The 25,433-nt window shown below is 44.1% G+C and overlaps 1 protein-coding gene across 9 annotated transcripts in view; it reads left to right on the top strand.

The window, feature by feature from the left end:
- The window catches only part of XRCC4 (X-ray repair cross complementing 4), a 530,150-nt gene that overhangs the window by 232,003 nt on the left and 272,714 nt on the right, over positions 1-25,433 (top strand). For all 9 annotated transcript variants that reach the window (XM_073582954.1, XM_073582694.1, XM_073582894.1 and 6 more), the window contains one exon: positions 15,434-15,600. In XM_073582954.1, coding sequence (XP_073439055.1) covers positions 15,434-15,600 — 167 coding nt within the window. The remainder of the gene's footprint in view (positions 1-15,433; positions 15,601-25,433) is intronic.

Genomic DNA, 25,433 nt, shown 5'->3' on the forward strand with positions numbered 1-25,433 from the left:
TTCTGGTAAAGGAAGGTAATGAGCCTGATTATCAGGCACCTGAGCCTGATGATGATGACTGGCTGAGTGGAGTCACGGACTGGATATAAGGCTGCCGACGCCCTTCTGCCCTGCGGGTGATTTCTCTGGGAACTTCTAGGAGACCACTCTGATTCCTGCTCCTCTAAAGCTAAGTTTTCTGCTTTGCCTGTTAGCATTTGTGTTTTGTTTTTGTTTGCCTTGCTTTTCTGGATTCTGCCATTCCCTGCTGGGGTGAGCTGAATCTCCTTTTGCCTGTTGCTCTGTCTTCAGAATATTCCTGAGTACTGACATAGCTTTTTGAAGCCTAGCGTCTTCAGGGCCTTTTTCACTGTCAGTTTGTTGGCTCTTATTTTCATAGGGTTTTTCACGGATTGCAGACAGCAGCTTTCCTGTCCTTTCCTATCTAGTTAGCTTGGGCCCCGTCTTTGCTCAGTGTATTTTTCTGTCTGTGTTAGTGTTCTTTCTTCTTGCTTCACCGTCATTATATGTTGGGGGCTGCCTTTTGCTTTGGGGTCTGCTCTGGGGCAGTTTAGATTTCCCTTTCTGTCTTTAGGCTATATAGTCCTCCGGCTGTGATTGAGGGGTCTAGGGCATCGTAGGAACCCCCCACGGCTACTGCTAGTTGTGTTGATAGGTTCAGGGGTCTGCAATCCGATAGCTGCCAACTTCTCTGGTTTTCTGGACTTAGCTAGCATTTCTGTTTTTGCCTCCTACGGTGACTCATTCATAACAGAATCACCCGCCATACCGCAGATCCTAGGGTACTCAATAGCAGGAAAGAATTGTGTTTAAAAAAAAAAAAAAAAAAGAGTGTGTATATTCTTTCCTCTATATCTCTGAGGCCGTAGGGGGAATTTTTTTTCTCTCAATGGAGATAAAGCAATTGTCTGATCATGTGGAGCAGCTCGCTGCGGAAGTGCGGGGAATTTCCGCCTACCTTGTTCGTTCGCATGCTGTTGAACCAAAGATCCCTACACCTGATGTATTTTTTGGGGATCGATCTAAATTTTTGAGTTTCAAAAATAATTGTAAATTATTTTTTGCCTTGAAGCCTAACTCGTCAGGGAGCTCCGCGCAGCAGGTTAAAATTGTCATCTCTTTGCTGCGTGGCGATCCCCAGGATTGGGCGTTTTCTTTGAAACCAGATGATCCTATTCTGACTAATGTGAATGCATTCTTTCAAGCCTTGGGGTTGTTGTATGACGAACCTAATGCTATTGATCAGGCTGAAAAAACCCTGTTGGCATTGAACCAGGGTCGAGATTCTGCAGAGTTGTACTGTCAAAAGTTCCGAAAGTGGGCGGTCCTTACTACCTGGAATGATAATGCCTTGGCTGCTCTCTTTCGGAAGGGTTTGTCAGAAGCCGTAAAGGATACTATGGTGGGATTTCCTGTTCCCTCTGGTCTGGACGATTCTATGTCATTAGCCATTCAGGTTGATCGGCATTTACGTGAACGCAGGATTGCACGAGAGGTGTTGCCACCGGTTGAACAGACGTCTGAACCTATGCAATGTGATAGAGTTTTGTCTAGGGCGCAACGTCAGGAGTTCAGAAGGCGTAATAAGCTGTGTTTTTTCTGTGGAGATGCCTCACATATTATTTCTGTCTGCCCTAAACGAGAGAAACGTTTTGCACACACGTTTTCTGTTGGTGGTGTTCAACCTAAGTTTCTTCTGGCAATTACTCTGATCTGCTCCCTGTCCACATTTTCCGCCAAAGCTTTTGTGGATTCAGGAGCAGCGCTAAACCTAATGGACTTGGATTTTGCTAAACGTTGTGGATTTCCGATGACACCTCTGCAGACGCCTATCCCTTTGAGGGGGATTGATGCTACTCCTTTGGCGAAAAATAAACCTCAGTTTTGGACCCAGGTGGTCATGTGGGTCGCCCCAGACCATCAAGAAAATTGCAGATTTTTGGTGTTGCATGGTCTGCATGATGCCGTTGTTCTGGGGTTTCCCTGGTTACAAATTCATAATCCAGTTTTGGATTGGAAATCTGTGTCTGTGGTGAGTTGGGGTTGTCGGTGTGCCTTTAGTGAGGCTCCGGTTTTTTCCACCTCTCCTCAGTCGCATGATGTTCCTGACTATTTGGCGGACTTTTATGATGTATTTAGTGAGAATGAGTCTGCATCTTTGCCTCCTCATAGGCGTTATGACTGTGCAATTGAACTGAGCCCGGGATGTAAATTTCCCAAGGGTCGGCTCTTCAGTTTATCTGTACCCGAGCACGAGGCTATGCGAACCTATATTAAGGAGGCGTTGGAGAAGGGTCATATTAGACCATCCTCTTCAGCCTTAGGTGCGGGTTTTTTTTTGTGGCCAAAAAGGATGGTTCTTTAAGGCCTTGTATTGATTATCGTGCCCTCAACAAAATTACTATTAAATATCAGTATCCGTAACCCCTGATTTCGGATCTATTCTCTAGAGTTAGAGGTGCTTGCTGGTTTACCAAGCTTGACCTCAGGGGGGCGTATAATCTTATCCGCATTAAGCAGGGGGATGAATGGAAGACGGCGTTTAATACTCCGGAGGGACATTTTGAGTACCTGGTGATGCCTTTTGGGCTCACTAATGCCCCTTCTGTCTTCCAGTGCTTCATGAACGATATTTTCTGAGACTTTGTCGATAGATTTTTGATTATCTATCTGGATGATATATTGATCTTCTCCAAGGATTGGGATTCTCATGTGGAACATGTTCGGACTGTGTTCCGGATCTTGAGGGAGAATTCCCTGTATGTCAAAGGATCGAAATGCCTTTTTGAAGTACAGAGGATTTCATTTTTGGGATTTATTTTGTCTCCGTCAACTATTGAAATGGACCCGGCCAAGGTACAGGCCATTTATGATTGGGTTCGGCCCACTTCTTTGAAGGCCCTCCAGAAGTTTTTGGGTTTTGCTAATTTTTATCGGAAATTTATAGCAAAATTTTCTAGTATTGCCAAGCCATTGACTGATCTGACTAAGAAGGGTGGTGATGTGTTGAATTGGTCTCCGGAGGCTGTTGCTTCCTTTCAGGAGCTGAAGCGAAGATTTACCTCCGCCCCGGTTTTGCGGCAACCTGATGTCTCACTCCCGTTCCAGGTAGAGGTGGATGCTTCTGAGATTGGTGCAGGAGCTGTTTTGTCCCAAAAGGATCCTGTAACATCTAAAATGAATCCCTGTGCTTTCTTTTCCCGAAAGTTCTCTCCATCTGAACGTAACTATGATGTGGGGAATCGGGAACTGTTGGCCATGAAATGGGCATTTGAGGAGTGGAGACATTGGTTGGAGGGAGCTAAACATCAAGCTGTGGTCCTCACTGACCACAAGAATTTGATTTACCTAGAGTCGGCTAAACGCTTGAACCCTAGACAGGCTAGGTGGGCCTTGTTTGTTACACGTATTGATTTTGTGGTCTCTTTTCTTCCTGGAACTGAGAATGTCAAGGCAGACGCCCTCTCTAGGAGCTTCTTTGCTGATTCTCCTGTGGTGACCAAGCCTGCTACCATCTTAGGCGAAGGGGTAGTTCTTTCTGCCATCTCGCCCGATTTGAGACTTGCTCTGCAAGAGTTCCAGGAGGACAAGCGTGAGCGTTGTCCCAGTGGAAAGTTGTATGTTCCTGACCAGTGGAAGAAGAGAGTGATGTCTGAAGTTCATTGCTCTGCATTGGCTGGTCATCCAGGTATTTTTGGTACTAGAGATCTGGTGAGTCGCTCTTTTTGGTGGCCCACCTTGTCTCATGATGTCAGGAATTTTGTGCAGTCCTGTGGGACTTGCTCCCGGTCTAAATCTTGTTCTCACTCTAGTGGGTTGTTGATGCCTTTGCCGGTCCCCAGGAGGCCATGGACCCATATTTCTATGGATTTCATCTCTGATATGCCGGTCTCTCAAAGAATGACTGTTATTTGGGTGATTTGTGACAGGTTCTCTAAGATGGTTCATCTTGTACCACTCCCTAAGTTGCCGTCTTCCTCTGAGTTGGTGCCCCTGTTTTTGCAACAGGTGGTTCGCTTGCACGGGATTCCTGAGAACATTGTATCTGACAGAGGAGTTCAGTTTGTGTCTGGATTTTGGAGAACTTTCTGTTCCAAGCTGGGAATTCAGTTGGCCTTCTCCTCTGCTTTTCACCCTCAGACCAATGGGCAGACAGAGAGAACAAACCAGACATTGGAGTCGTATTTGAGATGTTTTATTTCCGCTGATCAGGATGATTGGGTTTCATTTTTGCCCTTGGCCGAATTTGCTTTAAATAATAGAGCTAGTTCTGCCACTTTGATGTCACCTTTTTTTTGTAACTTTGGGTTTCATCCTCGATTCTCTTCAGGGCAGGTGGAGCCTTCTGCCTGCCCAGGTGTTGACACTGTGGTGGAGAGAATGCACCAGATCTGGGACCAAGTGGTGGATAAGTTGTCTCTCTCCCAGGAAAAAGCCCAGCGGTTTTCCAACCGGCATAGGACCATTGGTCCCCAGTTTAAGGTGGGTGATATGGTTTGGTTGTCATCAAAGAATATCGCTATGAAGGTGGCTTCTCCAAAGTTTAAACCTAGATTTATTGGACCTTACAAGATTTTTGAGATTCTTAATCCAGTCTCTTTTCGATTGGCTCTTCCTGTTACATTTAAGATCCATAACGTGTTTCATAAGTCTCTGTTAAAGAGGTTTGTTGAGCCAGTAGTTCCTGTGGTCGCACCTCCTGACCCGGTATTGGTTGAAGGTAATGTGGAATATGAGGTTGAGAAGATACTGGATTCTCGCCTGGCTAGACTGAGACTCCAGTATTTGGTTAAATGGAAGAGTTATGGCCAGGAGGGTAATTCTTGGGTCCCTGCATCTGATATTCATGCCGAAAGATTGGTTCGTGCCTTTCATCGGGCCCATCCTGATCGCCCTGGTGGCGTGGATGAGGGTTCGGTGACCCCTCCTCAAGGGGGAGGTACTGTTGTGAGTTCATTTTCCCCTTCGTCACTGAGGTCTGGTGAACTCCCTATTCTGGTAAAGGAAGGTAATGAGCCTGATTATCAGGCACCTGAGCCTGATGATGATGACTGGCTGAGTGGAGTCACGGGCTGGATATAAGGCTGCCGACGCCCTTCTGCCCTGCGGGTGATTTCTCTGTGGACTTCTAGGAGACCATTCTGATTCCTGCTCCTCTAAAGCTAAGTTATCTGCTTTGCCTGTTAGCATTTGTGTTTTGTTTTTGTTTGCCTTGCTTTTCTGGATTCTGCCATTCCCTGCTGGGGTGAGCTGAATCTCCTTTTGCCTGTTGCTCTGTCTTCAGAATATTCCTGAGTACTGACATAGCTTTTTGAAGCCTAGCGTCTTCAGGGCCTTTTTCACTGTCAGTTTGTTGGCTCTTATTTTCATAGGGTTTTTCATGGATTGCAGACAGCAGCCTTCCTGTCCTTTCCTATCTAATTAGCTTAGGCCCCGTCTTTGTTCAGTGTATCTTTCTGTCTGTGTTAGTGTTCTTTCTTCTTGCTTCACCGTCATTATATGTTGGGGGCTGCCTTTTGCTTTGGGGTCTGCTCTGGGGCAGTTTAGATTTCCCTTTCTGTCTTTAGGCTATATAGTCCTCCGGCTGTGATCGAGGGGTCTAGAGCATCGTAGGAATCCCCCACGGCTACTGCTAGTTGTGTTGATAGGTTCAGGGGTCTGCAAGCATTTCTGTTTTTGCCTCCTACGGTGACTCATTCTTAACATAATGGTATATAGCTAATTCAACTTACTCTGCTTGTCCCCTTATGTTGTGAGGTCAAGTACCTTTCTCAAAGTGGTGTATGATCCATGTAGGCCTGGACACTTGTTTATCTCTTCACTACATTTATTGTGTCCTGCTCTCTCAACTCAGTTTGATTGACTGCTAAGGAGGTAAAATAGTGAGAGATCTTAGAGCCAGCCTGCTATATATTGAGGCATAGCCTGGGGAAGCATTTATGCAGGGGGTGCATTTATGTACATTTAATCGAACTACATTTTATCAAAGTACTGGTAATTATACCATGGCAGTTAGACAGGGCAGGAGACAGGTAAGACAATTAAATAAATCTATTCCCTGTATATTTGGACTACAAAAAATATTTACTTTATGCATTTGTAGAATTTATATCTTGGCTGCTGCTTTTACTTGCATCCACTGCCCTTGCATTAACTCTTTACTCTCCATCCATATCGGCCCCTCAGTCCTCTCCTCTCCTATGTATAGCACTCATGCTCTTTTCACATTGCTAAACTGCACAGATCCATTTAGTCCCATCATCCAACACAAGAGACACTCTCACAAATCACTTAACCATCTGCTCACTCTTTCTATCCTGCTTCTCCTAGTCGCAGGAGATATGTCCCAACCACGGCCCCCCCATGTTATAGTAAGTCAAACCCCTCAACTGCTACACTCAGAAACCCCTCAAATCTCATTAAAATTTCCTGTGTGCCTTCTGTCTTTTAATTGTGCCCTTTGGAATTCTCGCTCAGTGTGTAATAAACTCTTTCATCCATGACTTCTTCCCTTCTCATTCTCTAAATCTTTTTGCTCTTACTGAAACCTGGATCCAGCAGTCAGACACCACAGCTGCTGCTGCTTTTTAATATGGTGGACTACACTTCTCTCATACCCCAAGATCAGACAACAGAGCAGGTAGAGGCGTTGGTCTGCTCTTATCACCCAAATGTACCTTCCAGGTTATCCCTCAAGTATCCTCATTTGTCTTCCCTTTTTTTGGGGTCCATGCTGTCAGACTCAACATCCCCTTCTCCATGCGAGTGGCGGTTGTGTGTCATCCTCAGGCCCCTCTGAATCAGTTCCTGGACCACTTTGCCACTTGGCTCCCACATTTTCTCCCCTGTGACATCCCCACCCTCATATTGGGTGACTTCAACATCCCCATTGCTTTTCCCCTCTCCCCATATACTTCTCTCCTTTTATATCTAACCTCTTTCAGCATTTCGCAGCTTACTAACTCCTACGCATGAAGATGGGAACTCCCTCGATATGGTCTTCTCCCGGCTTTGCTCAGTGTCTGATTTTACAAACTCCCCTCTCCTGCTCTCTGACCATAACCTTCTTTCATTCTCAAGTATCAAGAACTGCCATCCCGCTCAGGTCAACCCCCACTTTCTACACTTATAGAAACATACAGGCCAGTAACACACAGAAACTTATGAAGAACTTGCAGTCATCATTGGCCCATATCTCCTGCCTTTCATGTCCTGATTCTGCACTGAAGCATTACAATGAAACACTGCAAAGTGCCCTGGATGAAACTGCACCTCCTATACAGTACATAGAACAATTCAGCACAGATGGCGACAACCATGGCACACTCTGCAAACACGTTTCCTACAGCAGTGTTCCAGGTGCGCCGTACAACTATGGAGAAAATCCAATCTACCAAAAGATTTCATCCATTATAAGTTTATGCTTAAAACATACAACACTGCTCTTCATCTCTCCAAACAAACCTATTTCAACACCCTTATCACCTCACTGTCCAATAACCTGAAACGTCTCTTTGACACTTTTCGTTCCCTACTCAACCTAAGAGTGCAGGCCCCAACTACGGATCTCCGCGCAGACCATCTGGCCAATTATTTCAAAGAGAAAATTGACCATATCCAACAGGAAATTATCTCCCAGTCCCCTCATACCATGCATGGTCCTCCACCCCCAATGCATCTAGCTCACTCTCTGATTTTTAACCAGTCACAGAAGAAGATGTAATCAGGCTCCTTGCATCTTCTCACTCTACTACTTGCACCAGTGACCCTATTCCCTCACATCTCCTCCAGTCCCTTTCCCCTGCTGTCACCACTCACCTAACAAAAATATTCAACCTCTCTTCCGGTATTTATCCCTCCTCATTTAAGCATGCCATCATTCATCCATTACTTAAAAAACCATCCCTCGACCAAAACTGCCCCTAACTATAGACCTGTCTCTAATCTTCCCTTCATCTCTAAACTCCTGGAACGCCTTGTCCACTCCCGTCTTATCCACTATCTCTCAGATAACTCTCTTCTCGACCACAAATATGGCAAAAAAATGTCAGCTTACCCCAATGTCTGTAGATAAGTTCCAATCCAATTCCTCGCACGGATCAGGCAGGGAAACCAGAAAGTGCAATAAAAAAGAAAAAATCCAGCGTGGAATGAAAAGGTAAAAAATGTACTTTATTACTAGTTACTAAAAGGGAAAGACATTTTCCAAAGAAGGATGCTGGCAGTTACAGCTCCATGTCTCTTCTCGACCCTCTACAATCTGGTTTCCGTTCTTTACATTCTACTGAAACTGCCCTCACTAAAGTCTTTATCAATCTACTAACAGCTAAATCTAATGTTCACTACCCCATGCTAATTCTCCTGGATCTCTCTGCAGCATTCAAAACTGTGGATCATCAGCTCCTCCTCACTATGCTCCGCTTCATCGGCCTCCAAGGATACAGTTCTCTCCTGGTTCTCCTCCTATCTCTTTGACAGCTCCTTCGCTGTATCTTTTGCTGGCTCCTCCTCCTCCTCTCATCTTCCACTTACTGTTGGGGTTTCTCAAGGATCGGTTCTAGGCCCCCTCCTCTTCTTTGTTTGTCCAATAGGGGCAGTATACTATCAGTAGATATGATTTCCAGTACCATCTCTGTGCTGATGACACCCAATTATACACTTCTCCTGATATCACGTCTACCTTTTTAGAAAACACCAGTGATTGTTTTACCGCTGTCTCTAACATCATGTCCTCCCTCTATCTGAAACTGAACCTGTCAAAAACTGAACTGCTTGTGTTTCCTCCCTCTGCTAACCTACCTAAACCCGACATTGCCATTTCTGTGTGTGGTTCCACCATTACTCCACAGCAAAATGCCCACTGTCTTGGGGTCATATTTGATTCCGAGCTTTCATTCACCCCCCACATCAGATTACTGGCTCGCTCTTGTTTTCTGCACCTCAGAAACATTTCTAGAATTCGACCCTTTCTTACTTTCGACTCTGCAAAAACTGTTAAGGGGGCTTTACACATAACGATATCGCTAGCAATATCGCTAAAGCGTCACCGATTTTGTGACGCAGCAGCGATATTGCTAGCGATATCGCTACATGTGATACTTACCTCTGACCGGCTCCCCCGCTGGCTATCGCTGATTGCGCGAGAATGTCCTGGGCCATTTCTCGTCAGCGGCTTCCTGCTGGGCTTCCTGCTGGCGTCGACGAGTGACGCGTGAATACGGGCGGAGGACGTCATCATCGCCGCATCTGACAGGTAAATAACGACTGCTGCTGCGTCGCTGCTGAGATCTGCCTGTTTGGCAGCTCACTAGCAACCATTTAGCGATGCACCAGCGATCCTGACCGGGTCATATTGTGGTCCGGATCGCTGGTGCATCGCTAAATGTAACAAGGCCCTCACTGTTCCTCTTTTTCATTCTCATCTGGACTATTGTAACTCTCTACTAATTGGTCTCCCTCATATCAAACTCTCCCCTCTCCAATCTGTCTTGAACGCTGCATCCAGGATCATATTCCTCACCACTCGTTATACCAATGCCTCTACCTTGTGCCAGTCATTACACTGGTTACCCATCCACTCCAGAATCCAGTACAAACATTACCCTCACCCACAAAGCACTCCATGGCTCAGCATCACCCTACATCTCCTCCCTTGTCTCAGCCTACCATCCCACCCGTGCCCTCCATTCTGCTAATGACCTGAGGTTAACATCTGCAATAATCAGAACCTCCCACTCCCGTCTCCAAAAGTTTTCACGTGCTGCGCCAATTCTTTGGAATGCACTACCCAGGTTAATACGATTAATCCCCACAGTTTTAAGCGTGCCCTAAAAATGCATTTGTTCAGACTGGCCTACCGCCTCAACGCAGCAACCTAACTATCCCTGTTGTTGCCCATTCAAAAGTTTTACCATAACCAGGTTCTTCGCATCATGTCCTCACATGCTTTATGCATTTAATAGCCCTCTGTGTCTGTACTGTTACATACTTAGGCTGATAACCTGTTCATGCAGCAACATGAACACCTGATTCCTACACTATGGATGGTCCGAACAATTAAAGCAATTGTAAGGGTGTGTGCACAAGCTGCGGATTCTGCTGCAGATCCGCAGCGGTTTTCGCCCTGCCAAAAGTACCATAATACAGTACCATAATATCCTATGGGAAATGGAAACCGCAGTGCAGACCGTGCGGATTTTTCCGCGCGGATCTGCTGCAGTTTCTAATCCATAGAAAGAATTGACATGTCAATTCTTTCTGCGGATTCCGCTGCGGTTCACCATCTCCTCCATTGTAGAGATGATAAACCGCAGGGCAAAACCGCAGGCTAATCCGCAGATATTTACCTGCAGGATTTACCTGCAGATTTTGCAAAATCCGCGCGGATCAATCCGCTGCGTGTGCACACACCATTACCATCCACCTTTTCATGTCTCCCCTTTTTCCTCATATATTGTAAGCTTGCGAACAGGGCCTTCATTCTTCTTGGTATCTGTTTTGATCTGTGTTTATTGTTATGCTGTAATATCTATTGTCTGTACAAGTCCCCTCTAAAATGTAAAGTGCTGTGGAATATGTTGGCGCTATAGAAATAAAATTATATAGTTATTTATATTCCGAATGGAGGTAGGGGCAGTCCAAAATCTTGCATCGTGCCCATCAGACTCTGGTTACACCACTGGCTACAATCTTCCCAATACCTAGATCAGGGAAGTCCATAGATTCCTACTACCAAACTCCCTGGCTAATTAATTTACACCGCATAATACAGGGACCTGGGTGAAATATACCACCATCATGAACTTCCTCTGGTCCTGTAGCCGTATATACACACATCCAGCTTCTGTCCCCAACTGAAGTATGGCTCATAAACATGATGTGACTTGACGATTCTTTTTAAACAATAGTGAGATGAATATCTTGTATCTGGCAACTGTTCATGGCATAATTTAATAACTTAACTAAATATTAAACACACCATTAGTTGTAAAAAAAGGATGCTCTGTGGAATGTACTCAGCAAATAGAAAAAGATTTCTACTAAATGAATCCTATTCATTACTTAAATGTGACAACAACTTCTCTGACACCACCACATAACACAGTGAAGCTGACAATGGAATCTGACCTGCTAATGGGATTACTGAAGATTCCGTGTTCTGCCAGCCTGCATCCCCCAATGATATGTCACCATTAGTCCATGTAATCACTGGCAAGCACTTCATTTCCCGCACTTACTCATACACAAATCAGACATGTCTCAAATTATTAGACATTTAATCCCTCACTTAATTTGTGAGATTAGAAACAACCAGTTATCTGTCTTCATGTGTTTACACAGCTAATTTGTCTTACTGCAGTATGTGGCATGAATTTTTTTTCCATCCTAAAGGAGTGTGCCATCTAAGCCCTGAAAATGATTTTCCCAACACAAATGGTCATCTTTGTTAAAGCCTGTAGATTAGATTCAAAACTGTGGATTGTCAATCCAGTTGTCGGCTCTGAAGGCGACAGCATAATTGTAACTTGACATATTTGGCTGGTGGGAATTTGTACTGAGCAGCAAGATGTATGAAAGTTTGTAGAGTTGTTTTCTAATATATTGTCACTTATATGTAGGGACTTTCATCTTTATTCTTTCCCCATCGCTTCTGAAACTAACTTTGTTGGTACGGTAATTATTTGGCCAATCCCTGTATATATACCCTAATAAGACACAGACATTTTAGAAATGGAGTCCACTGCTCCAGACCTCTCTTAATGAGTCAAGGAGGAGATCCATTTCAAAGAGCTGCATCGTCTATGCCAGAATTGACAAAATCATTTTTCACACCGTGACCTATTTTTTTTCCCATGGCCATAAGAAGCTTTACTTAGCAATACTAGATTATTGGCAGACCCATTGCAATGGGTGATTTTGTTCCAAGAATGAATTTTGACCACAAAAGAATGAATATTCGGTAAAAACATAAAGTATTCTAAAGGCTGTGCAGTATTTGGAAGATGAACAGTTAGTTACAACCGACACAGATAGGTCCAGAGGACGACACAACAAGCACCAACAACGGGATGGATTTTGGAGAGGAAAACCCTAACAGTAGGAAGTGAGAGATGGAGTACCTCCTAACCACAACCTGTGCCTATCCCTAAGCTCCCCTATCTAATTATATAATTTACGAAGCCATCAAAAAGTTTTTAGAAGACTGCAGCTCCTGGAAAAAGAGGGAACCTTCTGACACCTGTAAGACTTGGCAAATACCAAAGGGGTCATCAAAGCCTCCAAAAGTCTACCAGAATTCAGCCTCCTCTCTGGCCATTTCTTACTCAAGCAGGCCATAACATGGATATTACTGTACAGTACGTAAAGAAATATATCTGTAAAGAGATATTTCCCTTCACAGATTTAATTTACTGAGGTGTAATTTAAGTGAAGGTCACTGAAATCACATACTCCAACTTTACCGTCACATATGTCAAATTATCTAGAGTAATCTACAACATCAGTAAAAAATTCACTGAGTCCATCGCAGCACTGATCCCCATCATCTCATGTGTGATATGATTTAGATACACACTGATAGTATTTCAATACTGTGAGCAGTGAATATCATACTTTGATAGTTCTCTATATTTCATGGTATTTTTCATTTACGTTACATCGACTTTACCTTGGCATTTCAACCCAGAGACTTTCATCATGTACAATCCAGCCTGACTTGTCCTTGGCTTTTTAATTACTGCAGAGTAAGGTGATCCGATGTCCTGTCTGTAGTGTTGTTTTATGAAATACGGTAGTTGGAATGATCAAAACTTTTAGAAAGGATATTGCCATATATTATATTTAATTATTTGCAAGTATATATGATACATTGATATACTAAAACTGCAAAATTAGTTCCAGCTGCAGGGCAAATTGAGTATTCTGTCTGCAAAGCTGATCTTGGTTTGTTAAGATTCAGCAGCTCCTGCTCCCTCCTAGGACACTTCAATCACATCATCGTTATGGTGGGAGGCACGGGCACTGATAATGCTTTGTGAAATGTATACACAAATATGAGGAAGACAGAGATGGTAATATACCGTTTCTACTTTCTCGATGGAAACTTTGGCTGGCTTATGACAGCTGGCTCCCCACTCCTGCACTTGAATGAATTTGCAGCTATTTACTCTGAGTGGACACTCAATATCATCCTTGGAGAGTCATGTGGTGACCGTCCTATCGTGTTAGGATATTGAGTGGGCCACAAGTAGTTAAAGAGAACCTGTTAGCACAATTTGGTAGACGTGGCTGTAATTGCTCTGTACAACCGATTAAACTGGGATCTTTGGTGAAAAAATCCACTTTATTTTTCTTCTTTAATCACCATTTGAGGTTTTCTGCTAATTAGATTTCGGTGCACAGGGGCCAGACAGCGCACCCAGTCTTCTCCTCCCCATATGTGATTCCCCGAACCCTCCAACTATCTCCTCTGTTTGAAGATGAGATTTTCAATAGAAGAAGCATCGACTTGCTCTTCAAACAGGGAAGACAGGCGGATAGGTCGGGAATCACAGACAGGGAGGAGAAGACCCAGTGCGCAGCCCCAGTCCCTGGGCACCGAAATCAAATTAGCAGAAATCTTCAAATACTGGTTGAAGAAGAATCACAAAGCGGAATTCTTCACCAGAGGTATCAATATAATCTGTGTTAGTGTCCTTACAGCCACAAATTTAAATTACATAATTTTGTTGACAGGTTATTTTTAAGAATTGAGAAACTGTACTGCAAAGATTTGCACCTCCTGGGTTTTAGTCTCGCTTTTGGGTTTGGCAGATACTTTGTGAAAGTGACCTTAACTCATGTTTATAATTTTGCTACATCAATTAGAAATAGCTGATTCCTTCGGAGAAGTCAGAGGACGGCCATTTACTTGTTACAGTTCAATAAAACATAGCGGTCGTTTTATTGTTAATCATTTTATGCATTTACAATGGGCAATTATCATGATATAATTAGAATCATACATCTTGCTATAACAAAATTACAGAAAATAACCATTTATTTCATACCCGAACACGGAAATGTTTAAAGCTTATTAAAAGTGGAATTATAATAAAAGCTACTACTTTGCAATTGCACTGTTTCATAGTGAAAAATTAAGTACAAATGCAGTTTTCGGCTGCAGAATATTTCTCATTGGTTTTAAAGCATCAACATATTCCACATAACTGTACAAAGCTTGTGGCCACTAACATCAATGCTGTCTCCCATGGGGCTCACATTGTTGATGTCCTTCTCTGAGACCCCACACTTTGTGCTATAATACTCTAGCAGAACCTCAGTAATGTATGGCACCCAATTTATTTGGTTAGTAACTGCAGATGGATGGATATTGTTTTTTTTTTAACCAGTTTTAGGCTGGGTTCACACGTAGCGGAACTCTCGCGGAAATTACCGCGAGAGTTCCGGAATTCCATTCCGCGGGAAAATCGCATTTTAGATTCCCGCGATTTTCCCACGGAAAAACTAGCATTTTGCACCCGTAATTAGCTTGCAAAATGCTAGCGTTTTCCAAGCGATCTGTAGCATCACTTGGAGAACTGATTGACAGGTTGGTCACACTCGTCAAACATAGTGTTTGACAAGTGTGACCAACTTTTTACTACTGAGGCCGCCTATGCAGCATCAGTAGTAAAAGATAAAATGTAAAAAATAATAAAAAAAATAAAAAATGGTGTTGTTCTTACCTTCCCGCAGCCTTCCCGTCTCTCTCCACGCTCCCGTTCCCAGTAATCCTTTGCGAAAATGCCCGCGATGACGTCCGTTCTTGCGGGATCGCGACGTCTCGCGGTAATTCGCGATGACGTCATGCGAATGACCGCGAGACTTCGCGATCCCGCGAGAACGGACGTCATCGCGGGCATTTTTGCAAAGGCTTACAGGGAGCGTGGAGAGAGGCGGGAAGGCTACGCCGGACGTCGGAAGGTGAGAATAACAATATTTTTTATTTTAAATTCTATTTTTTAGGGGGATATGGTACCCAAAGCCCGGAGGACAGTCTCCTCTCCTCTGGACCATGGGTACCATCCACAATTGTTCTGCTTACTTTTCGCATGGTGTGCACAGCTACATGCGGAAAGTAAGCAGAACAATGCATTCCTATGGGTGCGGGATCACTGCGATTCCGAAAAAATTAATGAGCATGCTGCGGTTTTTACCGCGAAGCGATTGTGCCGCGGTAAAAACCGCAGCATTAGCACAGCATTGCGGAATCCCATAGGAATGCATGGGATGCTTATTTTTCGCGTTTTTACGGCAAAATCGCGCGGTTAAAACTGCCGCGGAAACGCCAAAAAAAACGCCACGTGTGAACTCAGCCTTATACAGTACATAAGTGAGGGTGCTTTCTTACTACTGTCTCTATGCTTCTATATCACATTCTGCGTCTTTACAGTTCAAACTTGGATCGCTCAGACTCCGGAATGCCGCAGACCCTTCTGGAATCGTCAAAGAGTTAATTGATTATTGCTTGAGCTGCGCCACAGAATTACATGGTAGAAATGAACATCTGCTGAAGGAAAATGAAAGGCTGCGACAGGACTGGAATGACATGCATGAACAGTAAGAGATGTTTTTTTTTTTAATGCACTTCTATGTAGCAACACGCAGAATCTGTTGGCACTGTCTAATCTGCTAGTCACAATTCCCAAAATGTATGAAACCTTTCAGGACAAAAAAAGGTTTACAAATGTTCATTGATTGTCATTTAATTGCGACTTTCATTTTCTAAGTTGAATTAGAAATGTGACCTGAAATCATCCTGTCAACCCTGTAATGAGCCTTTTGCCACTGTTTAGGCATGAGCCATATTTAAAGACATAACCCAATAAAAAAACAAAATGAGAATATACCCTAGAGTAATAGTACATGTAAATAGCATAGGGTAGTTAACCCTATTTTGATCAAAAAAGTATTAAAACCTTACCTTGTGTCAAACAACTTCAATGTGAATAAGGGCGATGAAAGAGGAACCATGCCCCTGTTTGTGCAAAGTGCAAGAGATTACAGCAAAACCAAAGAAATGAGCTGGACTATAAGCTGGTATACGTGAAAAGTTTAAGAGCACGTTCACGCTGTGGCCATTGCACAGATAAAACCCCAAAAAAGCAAAATGAGCAAATACCCTTGAGCAAGTAAATAATAAAATAGTAATAGTACATACAGGTGCTTCTCACAAAATTAGAATATCATCAAAAAGTTATTTTATTTCACTTCTTCAATACAAAAAGTGAAACTCGTATATTATATAGCGTCATTACAGAGTGATCTATTTCAAGTGTTTATTTCTATTAATGTTGATGATTTTGGCTTACAGCCAATGAAAACCCAAAAGCCATTCTCATTAACTTAGAATAATTAATAAAAACACCTGCAAAGGCTTCCTAAGCATTTAAAAAGGTCCCTTAGTCTGTTTCAGTAGGCTCCACAATCATGGGGAAGACTGCTGACTTGACAGATGTCCAGAAGGCAGTCATTGACACACTCCACAAGGAGGGTAAGCTACAAAAGGTCATTGCTAAAGAAGATGGCTGTTCACAAACTGCAGTATCCAAGCATATTAGTGGAATGTTGAGTGGAAAGAAAAAGCATGGTAGAAAAAGGTGCACAAGCAATCGGGATAACTGCAACCTTGAAAGGATTAAGAAAAAGCCATTCAAAAATTTGGGGAAGATTCACAAGGAGTGGGCTGCTGCTGGAGTCATTTCTCCAAGAGCCACCACACACAGACGTATCCAGGACATGGGCCATACAAGTGTGTTTGATTGTTGCTCAGTGGTTCAAGGTGTTGTTTTCAGATGAATGTAAATTTTGCATTTCATTTGGAAATCAAGGCCCCAGAGTCTGGAGGAAGAGTGGAGAGGGACACAATCCAAGCTGCTTGAGGTCTACTGTGAAGTTTCCACAATCAGTGATGGTTTGTGGAGCCATGTTATCTGCTGGTGTAGGTCTACAGTGTTTTATCAAGACCAATGTGAGCGCAGCCGTCTACCAGGAAATTTTAGAGCACTTCATGCTTCCCGCTTTCCACAACCTTTTTCAGATGGAAATTTCATTTTCCAGCAGGACTTGGCACCTGTCCACACTGCCAAAAGTACCAATACCTGGTTTACAAACAACAGTATCACTGTGTTTGATTAGCCAGCAAAAACACCTGACCTTAAATCCATAGAGAATGGGTATTGTCAAGAGGAATAATGAAGCTGAAGACTGCTTTCAAAGCAACCTGGGTTTCCATAACACCTCAGCAGTGCCACAGTCTGATCGCCTCCATGCCACGCCACATTGATGCAGTATTTGATGCAAAAGGAGCCCCGACCAAGTATTGAGTGCATTTACTGAACATACATTTCAGTAGGCCAACATTTCGGATTTTAAAATCATTTTTCAAGCCGATGTTCAGTATTCTAATTTACTGGGATAATGAATTTCGGGTTGTCATTGGCTGTAACCCATAATCACCAACATTAACAGAAATAAATGCTTGAAATAGATCACTCTGTGTGTAATGACTTTATATAATATATGAGTTTCACTTTTTGTATTGAAGAACTGAAATAAATTAACTTTTTGATGATATTCTAATTTTGTGAGAAGCACCTGTATATATCACATAGGTTACTTGGTTAGCGCTGTTTTGATTAAAAAATACATAAAAGCCAACCCATCACGACAAGGTGTACCCATCGGATGGTCCTAACCTGTCCTCTAGTATTGAAACATTACCTTGTGTTAAAAATTTCAGTAATCAAATGAGCTATTTTTTATGCAATATAGCATTAACGAAGTACCCAAAATGTATGCTGATTGTTTTTTTGTTTCTTTTATTGAGTTTTGTCTATGAAGTTGCCACAATGTGAAGTGTGAATGTGCTCTTACACTTTTACCTTCTTATAGTCTGGCTCGCTTATAAGCCATATTTATTGTGGAATGTTAGGGCACCTTTGGTCAAAATTACCTTTTATTGTGAACAGTAAAGCAAGTTGAAGATAAAATGATCTCTAAAAGGCCTAATGTTAAAGATGACTCATTTACTTTGTTTTTATGTAAAAATGTATGCAAAAGTTTGGACACCCTTGGAGATTTGTGTGTTCTTTTAACTTGGAGCAAGGTTTCAGACCTTAACCCTTTCCCAACATGTACGGCGCTGCAGGAACTGCGTTCCCGCAAACCATCATATATATTGCTTGATGTTCACGTGGGCTAACGCTGAGCGTCACCACAATCAAATGCGGTTATTAGCTCTATATGAGTACTCCTGTACTCAGGAGAAATTGCACAACAAATTTAAGGGTCCATTATCTCCTGCTGTCCTTGTGAAAATAAAAAATAGAGGTTAAAAAAACATTTTTGTTCAAAAAAACATTTATTTTCATTTGTACTGATCAATGTTGTAAATTTCTGTGAAGCACCTGTGGGTTCAAGGTGCTCACTACACATGTAGATACATTCCATGAGGGGTATAGTTTCCAAATGGGATCACTTGTGGAGGATCCACTGTTTAGGCACATCAGGGTCTCTCCAAATGTGGCATGGCATCCACTAATGATTCCATCAAATTTTGCATTCAAAAATTCAAATGTTGCTCCTTCCCTTAAGAAGGGGTATTGCCGTGCTCAGAAGAAATTGCACAACAAATTTTGAGGTCCATTGTCTCCTATTAACCTTGTGAAAATAAAAAAAAGTTGGATCTAATGGAAAAATTTTATGAAAAATTGTTAAATGTTAATTTTTTTTCTTCCACTTCGCTTCAGTTCCTGTGAAGCACCTGAAGGGTTAATAAACACCTTGAATATGGTTTTGAGGACATTGAGGGGTGCAGTTTTGAGAATGGTGTCCCTTCTGGGTATTTTCTGTCATATAGCCCCATCAAAGTCACTTCAAATGAAAAAAAATGGTTTTGTAAATTTTGTTGTAAAAATGAGAAATCGCTGGTCATAGTCTAACTTCCTAACAAAAAAAATTGTTTAAATTGATTGTGCTCATGTAGACATGTGGGAAATGTTATTTATTATATATTTTGTGTGACCTAACTCTCAGATTTAAGAGCATTCAAATTAAAAGTTTGAAAATTGCTATATTCCCAAATTTGTGATATTTTCACAAATAAATGCAAATTGTGTCTAACTATACCACTATAATGAAGTACAATATGTCTTGAAAAAAAACATTCTCAAAATCACTAGGATCTATTGAAGCGTTTCAGAGTTATTACCTCATAAAGTGACACTGGGTAGAATAAAAAAATTGGCTTGGTCAGGAAGGTGAAAACGGGCAAATGAGAACCCCCGTTTTACTGCAAAAGACCTTCAGAAAGATTTATCAGACTCTAGAGTCGTGGTTCATTGTTCTACTGCACAAGCTTTTGCATTGGCCCATTTTCTTTTTTGTAATTTTTAAAATGTAAATTGATGAAAATATTTATATTTTATGTGCCTAATATACAAAAGGAAATATGTCATCTTTAACTTTAGGCCTTTTAGAGATCATTTCACCTTCATCTTGCTTAAAGAGGTTGTCTACTAAATGCCCCCACAGATTTAAACCTTGTGAAGAAATATTTTTGTAAGAACCTCTTGTTGTCATTTGTGCCTGTGAGCGGCTTTATCGCTGACTGCTCACTCAGCATCACGTTACTTTGGCTGCAGCATCTGTTATCATTTTATGTCAAGTTCCTGATCTCCTGTATTCCCCCAGGTGTGACCTAGTTGTGCACACTTCTCTTGATTGACTGGGTTGTGGGCAGTGTTTCACCGCGCGTCACAGCCTAGTTTCCAGCTCGCGCTTGCGGCTATTGAAAGCAGGGAGTGGGAAAGTGCGCTCTGGATACTGGGCTGTGACATGCCCTGAGCATATCTCCAAACAACAAAAAATGGCTTTGCCAAAAGATTATCATAGGTTTGGAGTTGCCCAGCCAGAGCCTAGAACTGAATCCAATTGAGAAGCTGGGGTTTGGCAGATTTGGAGAGCAACACCGATGAAGAGTGGCCAAAGATTGCCAATTCTTAATGTGCCATTCTGATAGACTCCTACCCACAAAAATGCTGTCATAAATTTAAAGGATACTTCAGCAAAATGTTAGTTTAAGGTTGTAATCACATTATTTTATGGTATCTTTCTCTCTCACCCATGACAGCACCACGGAGAGAGGGGGGTCCGCCCATCAAGGACATGAACCTACAGATAAAAAGGCGGCACCTCTCCTCCGCCCCCAGTTGGGATCCTGTCCTTGACGGGTGACCCGTGGATCCTGCAGCAGGCGGCAGGCTTACCTTTGAAGAGGAGCCAGGGCCGTCCCGTTCATAGTCCTGGCAGCGGGGAGGCCCCTGCCGCGGTGGGGTCGGTGCCTGAAGCAGCAACCGCTGTAGCCGAGGGGCTGTACAGGGTGAGCGGGCGGGGAGGACCGAGCCGCTGCTCCGAAAAGGAGAATGGGGCTGGAGGGACGCCAGTACACGCGGGGGCTCCGCGCGGTACAGAGGTGTACCAATATGGCGCTGCCCCGGAAATGGAATGAAGACTTCCGGGTCCCCGCGGTCGGTGCATGCGCATTGTGCGCTCCCTGGGGCACAGCGGGGCAGGCTGGGAGAAGGAGGTGACGTCAAAAGAAGACGGTGGGAGCTGCTCCTTGCTGGAAGCGTCCTATAGACATGGAGGACAGCGACAAGCATGAGGAGCAGCCAATGCAGCAGCATAAGGAGCAGCAGCAGCACAGGCACCATCGCTGGCAAAAAGAAAAGGACGGGCAAGAGGGCCGGTCCAGTAGCCACTCCACGCAGTCCAGTAGCCACTCCCGCAGGTGGATCAGCCCATGAGGGATCCGAATCCACCTCCCGAATCGGTACCTGCAACCGCGCATGATGGGGTGATCTACGTGAATGTCCCCCATTATAATAGGCTTCTTTCCCTTATTAGGGAAAGAAGAAAGAAAAGAAAAAGAACAGGGAATGCCCCACCTGTAGAATGCCGCTACCAGCAGCTTGGGATAAAAAACTCTGCGACTCCTGCATACAGGAAGTTCTTTGTGATGAAACCCCGGATTACGCCTCGGATCTAAGAGCGGTAATCCGATCGGAGTTTCAAAGTGCCCTTTCATCCCTAAAACGCAAAGAGAGGGGAAAGAAAAGGGACACAGTAGCGGCCTCCCAGTCAGAGGCCTCGACGTCAGGGGAAGTTACATCAAATACTTCAGACACCGACTCGTCATCCTCAGATGAGGAAACAGAGGGGCGTCATTGCTTTCCCCTGGATGAGGTAGACATGTTAGTAAAAGCGTTAGTAAAAGCGTTAGTAAAATGTTCGGGGGATTAGGCCAAAAGAGACGCAGAGTATTCCCGCTAAACGAGAATGTACAAGGCCTGATAAAAAAAGAATGGGAGAGGCCAAATAGGAAGAACTCCACGGTTCCCTCCCTTAAAAGAAAATACCCATTTGACGAGGAAGCGTCCACGTCCTGGGACAGAGCCCTGAAGTTAGACGTGGCGGTCGCCAAAGCCTCGAAAAAATTTGCACTTCCTTTTGAGGATCTGTGTACTCTAAAGGACCCATTAGACAAAAAAGCTGATACTTTCCTCAAGGGCACCTGGGAATCAGCAGGAGGAAATCTTAGGCCAGCGATAGCGTCAACTTGTACCTCCAGAGCCCTCATGGTGTGGGTAGACCGACTAGAGAAGCAGCTAAGGGAAGGTACACCCAGGGAGAAGATCCTGGAATCCATTCCCGTGATAAGGGGAGCGGCGGCCTTCTTAGCCCTGTCAAGCGCAGCCCGAAGAACGCTGTGGCTTAAATGTTGGCCTGGGGATTTACAAACTAAGATAAAACTATGTGCCATCCCTTGTGAAGGGAAATTCCTATTTGGAGAGACTTTGGATGACATCCTTGAAAAGACGGGGGACAAAAAGAAGTGATTCCCAAATTTAGGCCCTACAGGCCCCACAGGCTTTAATAGGTCCTTTCGGAACAAAAATTTTTTTCAGAGGAGACCTCCGAGAGAACAGAAATGGGACAACAGAAGGAGAGACATGGGGTTCTTCTTTGGTAACTCGTCCCGAGACAAAAAGCCCTCCAAGTGACTGTTTGCCCAGGGTGGGAGGGAGGCTAAGCTTTTTTCTCCCAGCCTGGAGGAAAATATCGAACAACCCTTGGTTATTAAATCTGATAGGATCAGGGTTAAGGATAGACTTTCTCTCTCTCCCACCTCAAAAATATGTAGTGATCCCACTAAGATCATCAGTAAAAGAACAAGAAGCCCTCAAAAAAGAGGTCCTAAGCCTGTTGAACAAAAAAGTCCTCCAGGAGGTTCCCCTGTGAGAGAAAGGCAGAGGATTCTACTCGCCTCTCTTCCTAATAACCAAACCGGACGGTACCTTACGGACAATTATAAGTCTCAAAAGACTGAACGATTATGTCAAAAACGAGAAATTCAAAATGGAGTCGATCAAGTCGACCTTCAAAATTCTCTTTCCACATTGCTTCATGGTAGTATTAGACCTCAGCGATGCCTACTATCACGTCCCCATCCACAAAGACTCCCGACAATACCTCAGACCTGCGGTCTCCATAGGAGGCTGAATAAGGAAATTTCAGTACAGGGCCCTGCCATTTGGGATCTCAGTAGCCCCGCGAATCTTCACGAAACTAGTGGCAGAGATGATGGCTCGCCTAAGAGAACAAGATGTTCTAATAGTCCCATATCTGGATGACTTTTTAATAGCGAGCAACTCAGCCCAAAGATGCAGGTAACAGAGGGACAGAGTGATGGGCACTCTAAAAAAAAAACCTTGGATGGCTCCTAAACCTAAAAAAGCAAGGCTGGAGCCCAGGAAAGTCCAGGAGTTCCTAGGCCTGACACTGGACTCAAACACCCAGGAGTGTTACCTGCCAGACCACAAAAAGGAGAGGATGGCTCAGATGGTAGCAAGAGCAACGCAGAACCCTTCCATGATGCTAAGAAAAGCAATGTCACTGTTAGGGTTCCTCTCCGCATGCCTGCCGGCGGTCCAGTGGGCACAGCTACATAAGACAGATCTCCCATGGGATGTTTTAGCCAACCAGTCAGCATTAAGAGGTCACTTGGAAGGTTACGTTACACTAGACTCCAAAACTATTCGTTCCCTAGCTTGGTGGGGAAACAGAGACAACCTATCCAAAGGGATTCCCTGGGTGATAAAAGTCACACACATAATCACCACGGATGCCAGTCCCAAGGGATGGGGAGCACACATGAGCAACAGGGTGGCTCAGGGGGAAAGGGGAGGTCAGGAACTAGAAGCCTCCTTGAACCAAAAGGAACTGCTGGCAGTAGGCGACGCCCTAACACACTTTCTACCGGTATTAAAGGGACATCATGTCTGAATATTTTCGGACAATCGAGTGACGGTGGCCTACATAAATCATTAGGGGGGAACCAGGTCCCGAACACTAATGAACACATCCTCCGAAATATTCACGCTAGCCGAGAAAAACCTACTGTCCCTATCTGCAATACACATACGGGGAGCAGAAAACCAGACAGCAGACTTTCTAAGTTGCACCAAGCTACATCAAGGGGAGTGGGTACTAAAACAGTCCATTTTTCGGAAAATTGTAAAAATGTGGGGAACCCCGGACATGGATCTGTTTGCCGACCACACAAGCAAAAAAGTGGAAGCATTTTGTTCCCTAGACCCCAGGGGGAATCCCAGGACCCTGGATGCGTTTATGTTTCCATGGACGCAGGGCATAATGTATGCCTTTCCACCGCCCATTCTCATCCCGGCAGTCATAAGGAAAGTCAGAGAAGACAGGGCACGAATGATTCTAATAGCCCCGTTTTGGCCAAAAAGAACATAGTTTTCCTGGCTGAGAATACTGTCAATAACCGACCCCTGGGTTCTACCAGATTTCCCCGACCTTCTGTCCCAAGGTCCCATGTTACACCCTCGGGCAGTGAACCTCCATTTAACATCATGGAATTTGAAAGGGCACTGCTGAGGGGGAGAGGGTTTTCAGAAAACCTGGTTTCCACGCTACAAAAGAGTAGGAAAACGATCACAACCAGGGCCTATGGTAGAACTTGGAAGAAATTTCTATCTAGCTCTGGGGTAAGGGTTCAAGATGGAATCCAGATTGACAAAATTCTCGAATTCCTACAAAAAGGGTTAGAACAGGGGCTCGCAACTAATACATTGAAGGTACAGATAGCGGCTCTAGGTGCCCTTTATAACCAGGATGTGGCAAGCAACCCTTGGGTGGCACGGTTTATGAGGGCCGCAGCCAGGTCTAGGCCAATAACCACCCAGAAAATACCGTCATGGGATCTAAACCTAGTGTTGTCTGCACTAACAGGGCCCCCATTCGCATTCGAGCCCATCCAATCAGCACCCCTAAAAACCCTATAATTACAAACTATACTTTTAGTGGCCCTAACATCCGCTCGCAGAGTGAGCGATATTCTGGCTCTGTCAGCAATACCCCCGTTCACTAAAATCCTGGACGATAGTCATATTAATACCTGATCCAGCATACCTACCTAAGGTGTCGACACACTTCCATAGGTCCCAAGAAGTGGTCCTTCCTTCTGCCCAAACCCTAGGAATAGGGGAGAGGAGAAATTTCACACCCCGGATGTGAAAAGGTGTTTAGTTCAGTACCTAGAGGCCACCAAGGGATGTAGGAAGGAAGGGTCTCTCTTTGTGTGTTTCCAGGGACCTTGGAAGGGACTCAAGGCATCCAAGAGTAGCCTAGCAAGGTGGATAAGGGATGCGATTGCCCTGCCGTATTCATCCAGTGGGAATACCATCCCGGAGGGTCTAAAAGCTCACTCTACAAGGGCAATGGCGACCTCATGGGCAGAAAGATCAGAGATATCAATAGAGCAGATCTGTAAGGCGGCCACCTGGTCATCACCTTCTACCTTTTTTAGGCACTATCGCTTAGATCTAGCCACTACGTCTGACCTTCGGGAGAAAGGTCCTTCAGGTGGTGGTCCCTCCCTAAGCTACCAATCTCTGAAATTCTCTCCGTGGTGCTGTCATGGGTGAGAGAGAATAGCTTAGTTACCGATAACGGTGTTTCTCGGAACCCATGACAGCACCCGCTTATCCCCCCCCCCCTTTCACGTGTGCGGTGAGGACGAGTTAATGTGTGTAAAGTGTTTTTTGTTAGACATGGGGCTTCTCCATAATATGCAATATTATAATGTTATGTATATACTTTTGTTGTTAACTAACTAGGAGACCCTCTGATGCTCTGTAACCAACTGGGGGCGGAGGAGAGGTGCCGCCTTTTTATCTGTAGGTTCCTGTCCTTGATGGGTGGACCCCCTCTCTCCGTGGTGCTGTCATGGGTTCTGAGAAACACCGTTATCGGTGAGTAACTAAGCTATTTTCCACCAAAAAGATTTCCGTTTATTTTTTTCA

This window comes from Dendrobates tinctorius, unplaced genomic scaffold, assembly GCF_039654945.1.
Source record: "Dendrobates tinctorius isolate UK_male_01 unplaced genomic scaffold, ASM3965494v1 ptg000003l, whole genome shotgun sequence".
Taxonomy (NCBI): Eukaryota; Metazoa; Chordata; class Amphibia; order Anura; family Dendrobatidae; genus Dendrobates; species Dendrobates tinctorius.